Source organism: Atta cephalotes (genome assembly GCF_000143395.1).
Source record: "Atta cephalotes unplaced genomic scaffold scaffold00020, whole genome shotgun sequence".
NCBI classification, from domain to species: Eukaryota; Metazoa; Arthropoda; class Insecta; order Hymenoptera; family Formicidae; genus Atta; species Atta cephalotes.
Window position 1 is genome coordinate 3,145,646 of NW_012130084.1, and position 14,003 is coordinate 3,159,648.

Below are 14,003 nucleotides of genomic sequence, written 5' to 3' on the forward strand. Positions count from 1 at the left end.
TAATTATGTTATTTTCTTACGAGAAAATAGATTAGTATTCATATTTTAAAAACAAATATTTTATTTTTATACTTTTAAAATCCTATTATGTATATAATTATATATAATGTTATGTATTATACACACACATATATATACGTATAACTATATCTACAACTATATGTATTGATAATTTTTATTATCTGTATTTATTAAAAATTAAAATTAAAGTTTATTTTAAATTAAAGAGATTAAAAATAACTGTCAAATTCAGTATATAATTTCTAACAACATTATTAAACATGATAAACAATTAAAATAATTAAAAAGAATAGATTTTGAAATATATTAGTAAAAGAATAAATTTTTAAAAAATGATTTAAAATAAATTGTATATTTATATTTCTTGAATTTTTAAATACATCTCTATAATAATCTACTTATTCAAATAATTTGGACTTTTTATTAAAAGAATATTATATTCGATGCCGCTGATAAATTATCATCCGCCGGTTCCGTCATCAATTTTGAAATTTCTGCCGAACATCGCCGCTGCCCAGCTATTTTAAATGCCGCCGCTAATATAAAATAAAACGGCGCACGGATCACGCCAATGCGTGTGCCTAATGCTGATTAATTCAGCCATTAAGTGTTCTTAGATTGCATGGAGACAAAAATAACGGAACGAAACCATAACAGAATTTCTCTGATTGGTTAAGAGTACATTCCGATGGAGCAATTTTAACGAAATGCCAAGGAAGCGTTTATATTGGCTGTAACCGTATGCCGTAATCTGTAAGAATTGACTAATCACAGTCAAGTATTCTCCTCTTATTCGGTAAGAAGAGAATACTCGAAAGTGATTGGTCAATTTTTACAGATTTCGACAGCATACGATTATGGCCAATATAAATACTCTAATTCCCTAATTATGGTTCCATTTCGTTATTTTATCTCCATGGGGATGCAGCCTTACTGTTAGTTAGAAAAAAAACAACATTGAAGAAAGAAGAGGCATCAACGAAATATTATTAAAGATCGATATCCTTACGGGAGTTCCTTATGAATATTGAAGTGATTAAGAATTAAAAACTGATAATATTGTACTAATTTTATAATTTATTAGTTTAGTAGACATATCTATGTATTTAGAATTCAATAATACTCGATTTTTCTTTAAAATAGTGATTTCAGTGTTATCGTCAAAGTTTGATTATCAACAGAAATGATGAACTGCAGAGAAAAAAATTGTAATTTTCCTGTGGATACAGGATGTTATAGCTTTAATATGCATATTTAGTTATGGAACATTTATATAATAAAAAATTATGAATTTAATAATGTATGAGCCAAATATTTATATTAATAATAACAAATTTATATCAATTGTCGATAATTGTCAGCGTTCTTCAATTACCGCCGAAAATTTTCCAAAGAGTACAAAGTCGTCTAAAAAATGACTGAAAGACGATTAAATTGTTATAAAGATATCTTTTAGTGAAAGAATATAGTCGACAAAAAGATAATTAAAAGTGACAAATATCGTACTGATAATCATCCATCCATAGTTTTATCCATATGATAAATAAAGGATAACTTCTTTGAATATCTTTTAGTCTTTAATACTTCTATTAGTTTTTATATTTTGATACATATAACGTTTAATACTTATCAAATTCCTAAATTAATTATTACACAAAACGAAATAAAATTACATGACTGACAATATATATCCTTATTTCCTACTGTTTGTCGTGTCCTACGTACAAGAGTCATTACCTTTCATCATAGTTCCCCTTTGGGAACTCGATTATAAAAAAATATTTTATTAATGTTCATTAGAACACGAGTAAAATTTTTCATGTTGCACCTTCTATTTATCCTTCTGTTCTGTATGATTTTCAAACGCGAGAAACTGAATTTCATCATGTCCATTTGGTAGCGATCTTGAGTACTGTTCGTGAATGAATGATAAAAGTACCAAAATAAGGAAGATATTTTTTTCATGTTATCTTTTCGGCAAAACTAAAAGATGTCATATAAACATCTTTTAATCTTGCTAAAAAGACAATCTAAAAATAATGTCTTTTCATCATCTTTTAGACATCTTTTCGCTTTGCCGGAAAGACAACTTAAAAAAGATCTTTTTTTGTTATCTTTTAGTATTTTGTGTTGTCTGGGTTGTGATGTATATTCTGGAATAAGATATTAATCAATAATAGTACACTTTTAGTAATAAAACTATAAAATTAATTAATTTTGGTAATATACATAAGGCGTACATTAAAATTTTCACTTATCAGCAAAAGCAATACGTTGCAGATTTAGAAAATTTTTTGAGATGAATATTTTTTAATGTGAATATACTTTATACGTTAATAACGTATGTTTTTAAAACATTCGTACTAAATCCATGATGGTCTAAATAAAAACCAGATTTGAGATGAACGCCCAATGAACATTGTGTGCTGTCTGGGTCATTATATAGATGATTGCATATTGACACGCTGTCAAACATATTTGCTCGCTTGTACAATTCAATTCTACTTTCTATCTTTCATCTTGGATCATTTAAATAGTTCGAATTCAACTCTATTGTCGCGTATAACAGCAAGCAGTCATTTGAATTGCTCGGCAAACACAGTGATACATTTCCGGTTTTGAGTGTTAATGATGGATGGGCATGCGCGCGAATGCAGCGTCCAGATTCTGTTATAGGGACTTTAGTACGGATTATGTACCATGCTTAAGAATCGATTCTGTATCAGAATTCTGTATCTTGAAACGAGGTGAAAATTACAAAAGTGAGCGAATTTACTAGAATACTGATAATTTCAGGTTGATTAACCTAGTAAATTTGCTCACTTTTGTAATTTTCACCTTGTTTGAAAATACGGAATCAACTCCTTAATTTCTACCGAGTTTAAATCGAATCAGAACCAACCAACTACAGTCGAGTGTTCCTGTCGTTCAACTGTAACAGAGAAATACTCGACTGTAGATGACTGTGATTGGTTCTTACATTCTAATCCAGTTTAAACTCTCAGTGGAAATTAGGCCAGTGTTAATACACTGTATTATAATATCACATTTTTTGTATTGCTATCATATAGTTAAACTAAACTTTTCATACGCAGTATACGGCGGCAGCAATTCGTTATTGGTTAAAAATTTTACATGAAATGACGCACTTCCTACGCAAAATACATTGTGTCACATCTCATTAAAGTTCAACCAAACGAACAATGAGCAGCAAAGAATTTAAAGTTGAGAAAATCTGCAATATTTGCAAAAAAATGTGAAAATTGAGTACATTTATAATGAGTACATACAATGCGTACATTTTTATTAAGATTTGAAATGATGGGGATATTCTAAATTCTAAATAATTACCCTACGTTCCAAAACTCTCCGAGGAAGATTTTACTCTATATATGTTATAGTATACGTTACTGTACTATATATTTCGAATAAAATTTTCCTCAGAGAGGAAGTTTTGCAACGTAGCCCTGAAATGATAGTTATCCAAATTGTAACTGCACTAACAGTTGCCATATAATCACAAGTTTTTATCTTTTTAAGTTTTCCATATTAATTTTCGAGCTAAGCAAATAAAAGACACATATTTGAGATAAACTTTAATATGCTATTGCTGATATTCCTTTTCATACGCAGCAAATATAGTGAAAGCAATTATAAAAAATTTGCATCACGTGACATTTTTGCTGCCGCAGCGTGCTGTGCATGAAAAGGTATCTTTCGTCGTACTGTCATCTCGTGGCAGTATAGTAACAATACGGTAGCCGCCGATAAATTATCTGCTGATGCCGTCGCCGCCGAAAGACAGAATATTCGACGAATCCGCCGCCACTAAACTATTTTATCTTAAACGCCGCCTAGAGTCTTATAGAGTCCTACATATGAATTCATTTACGCAGCAGTTAGCGCAGAAGTTTATGTATTCATATAGTCAAACCTTGTACTTAAGGCTTCCTTAAATTTATCTTTAGATGCTCAGCAGCCAATGAAATAATACAGTATCTGAAGATAAATTTAAGGAAGCCTTAAATATAAGTCTTAATCTAACTATGAATATGGGCATATATTATTCTAAGTCTATTTTCTGTGGCTAAACTAGTGTACACTTTTGAAACTTGAAGTAAGACAGGTATATGTTTAATATTTGTTGAAAGTGAGAAAGAGAATGCAATAATATAGTCTAATGCAGGAACAGATTTGTATTCACTAGTGTTCACCGAGTATTAGACAAGGATGCCGTGTACTGCAGTGCATTAAGCTGGGTCATAGTAGTGGCTCGATTTATCGACGTTTATTTTTTATTCAAATATACAATACTATCAACAGAAAAACTGCAAAAATCATTATTTTCTTCTCATAGAATTCTAATGCCCGTATTCATAGTCAAGCCTTATATTTAAGACTTCCTTAAATTTATTTTCAGATACGAATGTATGAAATATTTCATTGACTGCTGAGCATCTAAAGATAAATTTAAGGAAGCTTTAAATATAAGATCTGATTATGAATACACGAGCATAAAAATTTTTTCAGAATTTTTTATCAACTTTTTAGTACTGCATTTCTTATTTTCGGGCTACTAAGACCCAGCGAATTAATGCACTGCACTGTACAATGAGGAGCAAAAATTTGTACTTCGGTGTAATACATACATACGTTGGCGGCGCGCTCATCTATATCAATGTATATATGTATTACACCGAAGAATAAGCTTATTTTTGCTCCTCATTGTACATGGAACGACGGAACGGATTTCTTATTAGAAAGTTGAGTTCTATTCACTACAATTCCGTAAGAAATTTCTCTACCCGTCCCATGTAGTCGAAACGAAATGAAAACGAGTGGAATGTTGCTTCGGTCGCATCTAATTTGCTTAATTTAATGAATATTTTAATGTGACTAAAATAGTAATATGCACAATTTGTGCAATTATCTTATATATAACATTACTTTGAATATTCAAAAATACTGAATTATAAGAATGAGATATATTTTGTTACCAAAATTCCTTTGCGTTCCGGTTATATGGGACAGGTAGAGAAAATTTTTACGGAATGGAATAGCATGTTCAGCTGAGTTGGTTTAATCTAAAAATTAAAACGAATATTTAAAAACTTTTTTATAAATCTACAACGATAGATGAAGAAGTAGTGTTACTAATGTTAAAATTATTGCGAAAGGCAAGAAATATGTCAAGTTGGCGTGCTATTCCGGTATTTAAGAATATGCGAAAATTTTATTTCGTTTATAACGTTTTCATTGCAACAGCAGGGGATCGATTCTGTATCTTCAAACAAGATGAAAAGTGAGCAAATTTACTAAATGTTTTTGATTGACCAATGAAATTATTAGTATTTTAGTAAATTCGCTTATTTTTGTAATTTTCACCTCGTTTCAAGATACCGAATCGATCCCCAGAAATATATAAGAAAACAAAAATTCTGGATACGATCAATGTTTACACAAAGAATAAGGCGTCTCCAAGGCGCAAGTTAGTCATTGAAATGCAAACGACCGATCGTGATAAGTTCTTCAATTACTTCAGAATGACATCGGAATTATTTGATAAACTGCTAGCATTAGTTGGACTATGTATATATATATATATATATATATAAAACAAGAATATGTCGTATTGAATAATAAGAATTATTATTAATTTTCTTCTTCAAAATTATCAAATTCTCAATCATCAATAATAACTGAATCGATACAGTTGCAATCGATATGACATTCCGTTGATTCCATATCGTTTCTATACTGTTCCGACTATGATTCTAGTGGTTCAAATACAGTAGAGAAATTTCTTACGAGATGAAATGCTAATGGACTCATTTCTAGTAAGAATCCATTCGCTTCAATTCCGTATACTTAGGGTAAAATCACACGGGAATCAACATGCGGGATAGAGAATGTATGATTCGAACAGCTAATCAGCGCTTTTCCGTATTTTTCTACTCATGTCTTTCCCACGATTGGCTGTTCGAATCACACATCCTCTGTTCCTCATGTTGCTTCTCGTACCGTGTAATTTCATTCTTATGGTTTCTGCACACTGGACGCGAAAACGTTTGCCGCGCGGCAAAATGTGATGCGGCGATAGCCAATAAGCTTCTAATGTGTTCATTGGTTATCGCGTCTCATTTTGCCGCGCGGCAAGTGTTTCTGCGTCTAGTATGTAGAAACCAATACTCTTTGAATGAATACATCTCAAATGCATAGATCCATAAGCATGACTGAGCGCTCAGTGAGCTCTTGCATCTGATTGGCATATTCCATTCTAAAAATGAAGACCAGACAAATACAAGAACTCACTGAGCGTCAATGGCTTAGTTTCCATCGAGAGTTTAATCCGGATAGAATCAACCAATAAGAACCAACTAATTATAGTTGAGCATTCCCCTGTCATTCGACTGTAACAGGGAAGTACTCAACTGTAGTTGGTTGGTTTTTACATTCTGATCCGGATTAAACCCTCGGTGAAAACTAGGCCAGTGAACATTGTGTTTCTGGATACATTTATAGGATGTGTGACGATTGGGTGTGTGTGTGTGTATGTGGTGTGTGTGCGTGTGTATAATTGGATATGGTATATATAATTGAGTATGTGTGTGTACAATTGGGTATGTGTGTGTATAATTGGGTATGTGTGTGTGTGGGGCGGCCGGCACGGGTGAAGGCTGTCGCTGTCGGCCGCAGCACAAATTTTGTAACGGCTACTCGCGAAGCAACTTAAAAACTGTCCGAATAGACCGAACGATGAGCACGATCGGGAGATGATGCCGGGCACGTCTTGCCAATTGGAAACGTCTAACGGTAGTAAGAAGTAGTAAGAAATCGTCTTCACTTTGCGCTTTTAGTCACTTGATGATGAGAGAAGCAGAGAAAAGGAGATGGTTGGCTGTCGCATCAAAATTTGATAATGGGCAACTCGGCTTCACCTCAATCACGATATTGAGGATTGCGAGTTTTGACTATCGTAAATCGCGATGTCGACCGCGAAGATCCACCGATCTTCCGTGTCAGTTGAGATCTGTGCGTCATTGTTGTCGCAAGCTAATTCTGGTGTGTCGTTTTGATATTAGATTGTTGTATCTAGTATCGAGGACCGGTATTTACATTCTCCGTTAAATTGCTCCAGAATATAATTGTATCGAAGTGTTTAACTGAAATCTTATTGTTATTTGAGAAAAATGTCGAATATTGCATAAATTAATGTTAATGTATATATATGTTTCATGTACATTAAAAAATTTTTTTATGGATGTGTATAAATTGTGTAAATATTTTTAAGATGATGTACTTGATTTAATATTGATGTGTAAATAAATAAATTTTTAATTTCGAAGTCATGCATTGATGTTATTTATTGTTCAGATCTTGAGTGGAGCACTTTAATGGAGGTCCATCATGAGCCGATTGAAAAGAACTATCAGTTGCTTGAAGAGATTGGCAAGTGAGTGCACTGTTACTTTTGTACAGTAATTGATGATTTTGTAGTGAAATTTTTGTAAGTTTCAATGATTTTTACAATTTTGTGAAATACAGAGGTCAATTTGCTATTGTACGAAAATGTCAGGAAATAAAAACTGGAGCGCTGTATGCTGCAAAAATTATGAGAAAGAGACGAGTTGCCAGAGGTGTAGCCGCTGCTGACATTGGTAATATTTTTTTAATTATAATATATTGCAAATACTTTTATTTTCTAGAATACTATAATAGAGTAATTTTTTTTTCAGCACGAGAAGCTGGTCTTTTAGCTCGCTTAAAGCATCCTAATATTGTTTCCTTATATAAGGTAATAGATACAGGAACAACAGTGGTATTGCTCTTGGAGTTGATTACAGGAGGAGAGTTATTTCATTGGACTCCATCCAGTGAAACAGAAGCTGTTCATGTGGTATGTAAATACATAACAATTGGTAAATATCCTAAGAATAATTTATTCATATCCTTTCCAAGGTGCGCCAAGTTTTAATGGCACTTAGTCATTTACATTCCTACCAAGTTGCTCATCTGGATATTAAGCCTGAGAATATTCTACTGTCGACACCACCACCGATGCCTAGCATTAAGCTAATAGGTAATGTCTACAGCGCTTTGTGTTAAAGTCGTCAAAATTTTAATACAAACAACTGTTCTGTAGATTTAGGTCTATCGCATCGACTAGTACCTGGTTCGGAACACAGAGCACTATTTGGCACACCTGAATTTGTGGCACCGGAAATTGTAAATTATGAACCACTTAGCTTGGGAACTGATCTTTGGGCTGTTGGTGTATTAACATATATTCTTCTGAGCGGAGCTTCGCCATTTTTAGGTGAAGATAAGCAAGAGACATATGCAAACGTTGCTGCTTGCCAATACCAATTTGATAATGAGTATTTCAGTAATGTGTCTGAGATTGCCAAAGACTTTATACGATCCTTGTTGATCAAGGATCCGAAGTAAGTTGCAGGATAGTTATGAATTTATTACTAATTAAATCGGAGAAAAAAATTATTTTTTTATTTTAGGAAAAGGGGAAATGCTGAATCGTGCCTTAAACATCCTTGGATTCTCACGGTGTGTTCCTGAAAAAAAAAATGACTCGTATTGTCCGATAACATAGCGATTTATTTCTGTTTTAATGTATTATGTATTGATTTTATGCATTTTTTTGACCAATGTGTCTCGATATGACATTGATTTGTACAGTTATATCGTATATTACATAATATACGAATTTTTTTTATATGCAATATATGTTAATATGTCAAAAAGCAGTACGCAAATTTTTCTTTATTACATATATACCTTGGTTATTAGAAACTACAATAATTCTTTAATTTCATTTATGTTACGCAACACGAGAAAGAGATAAAATATTTTATAATTTCAAAGAAATTGAATTACAATTGTATCAAGTTGGTAAAAATTTTCTTCTCTTTGTACACAGGAATCTGAAACTCCTCAAGGTCTCGGTGGAGCAATAATCAATGCCGTGAAGCGAGGCTGTATTGAGGCTGTCTCTCGCTTACTGAGACAAGGTGCTCTATTAAACATGAAAGACTCTGTAAGACACCTTTTATTCATTTTGCTAATAATACATACATTTGCTAATAATACATATAATTCGTGGATAAAATATAATTGCTTGTTCCAGAAAGAAGATACTCTTTTGCATATAGCTTGTGAGGCTGGTGACGAAGGAATGACAACTTTTCTAATAGAGACTGGAATTGATCTAGACACTTCAAACAAACAAGGTCTCACGGCGTTACATGTAGCTGCTCGATACGGGCATATTAATCTGGTCAGACATTTGTGCCTTGCTGGTTGTGACGTCGATAAAACGAATCGGGGGATCCGGGCAGACGTCACGGCGATTAAGTATGGACATCCGGATATCGCAAGTTTATTAGATAAGTTGAGAAATGTAAGTTATATATTCGAAGATATGCAATGTTTTTTACATTTGGAAGAATCATGCAATAATCGAATCTTGTTTTAAATTATTTTTAGCCGAATCAGCGTGAAAATTACATTTGTCAGCTGCAACCGACACGCAGACCAATAGATCGACTGCACATAAGACTACTCGGTCACTGCGCCTCTGGAAAAACATCATTAATTAATTCTTTAAAATCTGGAATATTTAGTTTCGGCTTCTTTCGGAGATCGAGAAGCCAGAATTATAGTGCGAAGGTAGGTACATGCGATAAAGATGCATATGATTAACGAATAAATAATAAAAATTATATTGTGTACGATATGTAGCGAGAACCAAGTATCGAACTCGATGTGACGAGTAAACATGGTTCTCTCAGCTTTGAGTATAGTGACAGTGAATATGAAGGTACTCAGGGAGTAGAATGGAGTCGCGGTAACGTAGGTAAATTATATTCAATAATTTTTAATTTAATATGAATATATAAACTTATGACTATAGTATAAATTAAAAATTTATATGTTTAGATATTTATATAATACTACAATAGATTGATATTTATATTACAATGGATTATTTTATAGAAAGATATTATAGAACATATTTAATTAATCAGGTGGCGAATGTGTTTTTTGGGAGTTATGCGGACGCGAAGAATTTCTGGCATCTTATCACCATGTACTTACGTTCCAGCAACCAGCAGTGCATCTTATTACGGTCAGTTTGAGAGAACCGCTAACTGTTCAACTTCAGCAAATAAAATTCTGGCTGCAATTTATTTTGGACCGTATTAATCCGAGTAACATTGGTAAGATATTGTGTGTCGCGTGTCAAATCTTTTTTATATTATAATTAATTTATTTTTGTTGAAAATTTTGATTTTTAAATCTTGATTTTTGTTTTTTTATTAAAGGCTTTGGCGGCAAGTGCAACGACATAAAAGTAATTTTAGTCGGCACTTACGCGCCGGAACCTTTAGCCCCGAATTCTAACGGCGGCAATCTGCTTGCACCACTCTTGCCATTATTAAAAGACTTTACATCGATTTTGGGGAAGGAACCTCAAATGGTAGCACTGGATGCAACTAATTCTTCTAGTCCTGGCCTGAAACTCCTTAGATCTTATTTAAATAATACAAGGATGGAATTTTTCAAGGTGACACGATTTATATTCTCTGTAAAATTATACATTTATCATACTTCATCTATAATATTAGAAGAGATGTTATCTCATCACTTATCTATGCAGAAATTAAGATTACAGAACAATCTCGAATTCGGCAAATTTTTTTAATGAGAATTAATAATCTCTTCTGATTTTACATCTTTGCCATCAAATATTAAACATATATCTTTAATCCACTCCAAAATATATATCAGTAAATGCATGATATCAGTATGCTTGATTCTAAATATGTGCGAGCAGAACCGTTTGATTCTGCAGCCTGTTAATACAAGCAATTGTGACTAACGCAACCTTGTGTAAATAATCACATTTTCACAGGAAATTGTACCAATTTGTACAGCATGTAATAAATGTGCGCATTAACCCTTTGTGAAACGGTTCTGGTCAATAATGGGTTATCTCATTACGCTGTTTGTACAATTCATTCATTAATCTCGAAATTCACAGTGTCAATATAATGTCAAATCAGACATTGACTCTCAATAGAGGCAATGCGACAATTTCTATAATCACTTATATGATTTTCCTCCGACATCCATGATGCATGGTTGATTTAATATATGTACAAATAATTGAAAGCATTGAAAGTACTTTCTGTGTCTCGTAACTTTCGACGACATTCGATTATTTGCAATGTTTGATTGATTGAGCGCACCATTTCAATAAAAAGATCCGATATCATGTCATATATACATATATATATATATATACATATATATATCACGTTGAATCAAATTTATTAAGAACATATGTTTTAGTTGCTGGTTATTTGGCCATTAATGTTTATTAACAAGCCTTAATGCATGCGATGCATGATGTAGGATGGACCGGAAGTTGCAGAAAGTATTCTCCGACGTGACACGCCGCGTGCTGCGGCTACGTACGTGCCCCTGGCGAATCTTGATAAACAGGTCGAAATACTTTTCTCAATTTCTTTAAAATAATTCTGAATGATATGTGTATAAACTGACTGAAATTGTACTTTAGTTCAATAGTTGCACTAATGCTTTCTCCCATGTATACATACATGCACTATATATCTATCTTAAAAAAAAATAAAAGAGATTCTTTCTCTTGTATATATTTTCTGCATCAATGTGATATCGGGATAAAGGCAGAATTCTCTGTTATTATGAATGTTAATCATGTATTATAGAGCACCTTAGTGTGGACTGGTCTCGCCGAAGCATGGAAATCGTATGTGCAGTCATTGGAAGTGCCTCCGTTAATGCTCACTCAGGAAGAATTTTTGAATGAGGTTCGAAAAATCAATCCTTTAGTTTGTTTGGAACATTGCAGACATCTCGGATTACAGTTACAGGTTTATAATTTATTAACTTCAGTTAATTTACATTGTTCTTTTTCTCTAACGATTATGTATATTAAATTAGAATTTAGGGGAATGTGTTCTTCTACCTGGAAATCTGATAGTACTCAATCCCGAATGGTTTTGGCAAGACGTGCTAAATTGGCAATTAAGTCCTGATCAAAGAGGACGATTGGGCGGTCGAACTACCGGCGTTTATACTTTAGAAGATTTTCAAGCGCGATGTCCATGCCCCGCCGCTCAAGCTTTACAAGCTTTACAAGCAGTCAATTTATGCATTCCGGTATGTTTTAAGAAACTTTATCAATCATTTGATTATTACTTAATTATTAAATTTTAGTGCGAGGTGGATGATGATGAAGTGGAATACGAGATACCGTGTTTAAACCTTGTAGAGCGTCTGCCAGGTTTATGGGAACCGTGGAAACCATGTTCCAATGCGTTACCTCACGCTGGTTTACGCCTTTGTCCAGAAGAAGCGCCTTTGTATCATTTGACTGCTATATTTATGCATTTACAGGTAATTAATATTTATAATAAAGAAAATATAATAATAGAATATTATTAAAACATTAAAATTGATATAGGCGCAACTGAGAAAAATTACTCAAACGTGGGATCCATCGAATTCAGATCTATATCAGTGGTGGCGAGGATCAAAACTGTGTTTGGGGCCTTGCGAGAGTATAATCACTTTTGAGGAGGAAGAACACAGTTGCGTGGAAATTCAAGTTCGCGGTCCACGTGGTTCTAGTGCACAGTGTTTTGCTCTTCTCAGCGTGATCCTGGACGCGATGGATACGACTATCGAATTAATTGCGCCCGGAATGTTACTTGAGAGACATTGGTTGAGTCCAAGCCAACTTCGAGAATATGAAGAGGTAAATAAAAATTAAAGTATATTTAAATGGCTGTATTATAAAATTGAAAGATTGAAATTGTATGCGTTTAAAAATAATATCAATACATTTGCAGGTAATTCATTCTTGGGCACCAGCTACTGTCACATCGGCTTTAATCGACAAAGGCCTTGAAGAGGCGACTCTTAAGAATCCTCTAAATGATCAACAAGAAACTGTATGGGAGATAGTAAGTTGCGGGCTGCCATTAATGGAAAATTGCATTCCCGGACCGAAGCAACCTGTAAAATATATAAAACCTGCTGTGCAACGGCGATTGGCGCAGATGCTAGATCCTCCTGATCATCATGGAAGAGATTGGTGTTTACTCGCCGTGAGACTCGGTTTGGGGGATCGTGTCGCCCAACTGGATAGCACAGTAGACAGTCCAACTTTGAGGTAAGAGCTTGTTTTTGAAGCGTGTCAATTGCGTTATAACGTAACTGAAATATTTCGAAATTTCATACAATCAAATTTGACCCACAGGCTATTAAAGTGCGCGGGTGCAGAATGCACTGTCGGTTCATTGGTGCAACAATTACGAGCGCTCGATCGCGAAGACGCTGTGCATTTGTTGCTCACGTATACGCCAATCTATGTGCTATTGATGTCCATCGACTCAGAGACAGAGTCTAATCTTTCCAGATGACGCATTCATCAATGGCGCATTAGTACCTTCTAGGTGTTCTTTTTTCTGATATGCCGCGTTCAATGGATAGTATTGTCTTTCTATTTCCGCCCAATGTAAATTGTACGTTAATTTGTTAAGTACGTGTATGTTCTTATATGTAACTTTAATGATCGATCGCATTGCATTTCGAATTGAGCGATATAAGAGATTTGACATATTTTGTACATTGTTTTATATTCTTTCTTTTTCTTTATTTTTTTACTTTGTATTTACTAGCCGATATATATTTATTAAATTGTATTACATTGGTATGATTATTGTAAACGAAAATTTCTTATGCTTTTTAATTTGTATTACTATGCAAAAATTTATATTATACTTATTTTTATTTCTTGATAAGAGTTGTGCTGTGGTTAACATTATATTAATAAGTATTGTGTTGTTGTTTGCATTTTTTTCGTTATACGGAGCTGGGAAATGATGCATTTACATATTATAATATGCGTATATTAG

At 33.4% G+C, this 14,003-nt stretch overlaps 1 protein-coding gene across 1 annotated transcript; it reads left to right on the plus strand.

Annotated features, from left to right (window-relative positions):
• The first annotated feature begins 6,794 nt into the window (after window positions 1-6,794).
• On the plus strand, window positions 6,795-13,508 carry LOC105619276 (death-associated protein kinase 1-like). Its single transcript, XM_012200800.1, has 20 exons — window positions 6,795-6,837; window positions 7,396-7,474; window positions 7,567-7,679; window positions 7,758-7,918; window positions 7,981-8,101; window positions 8,165-8,465; window positions 8,535-8,583; window positions 8,957-9,073; window positions 9,164-9,436; window positions 9,523-9,705; window positions 9,778-9,892; window positions 10,065-10,256; window positions 10,362-10,603; window positions 11,455-11,544; window positions 11,790-11,954; window positions 12,025-12,243; window positions 12,301-12,480; window positions 12,548-12,841; window positions 12,936-13,258; window positions 13,346-13,508. The coding sequence occupies exons 1-20, from the start codon at window positions 6,795-6,797 to the stop codon at window positions 13,506-13,508; spliced, it is 3,423 nt and encodes a 1,140-aa protein (XP_012056190.1).
• Window positions 13,509-14,003: the final 495 nt, after the last annotated feature.

Bases quoted from the DNA above. Each gene is read 5' to 3' on its own strand.
- LOC105619276 (XM_012200800.1), top strand. From the start codon at position 6,795: ATGATGCCGGGCACGTCTTGCCAATTGGAAACGTCTAACGGTA. The intron at 8,584-8,956 runs GTGTGTTCCTGA...CTTTGTACACAG, and splicing joins AACATCCTTGGATTCTCACG to GAATCTGAAACTCCTCAAGG. The intron at 11,545-11,789 runs GTCGAAATACTT...CATGTATTATAG, and splicing joins TGGCGAATCTTGATAAACAG to AGCACCTTAGTGTGGACTGG.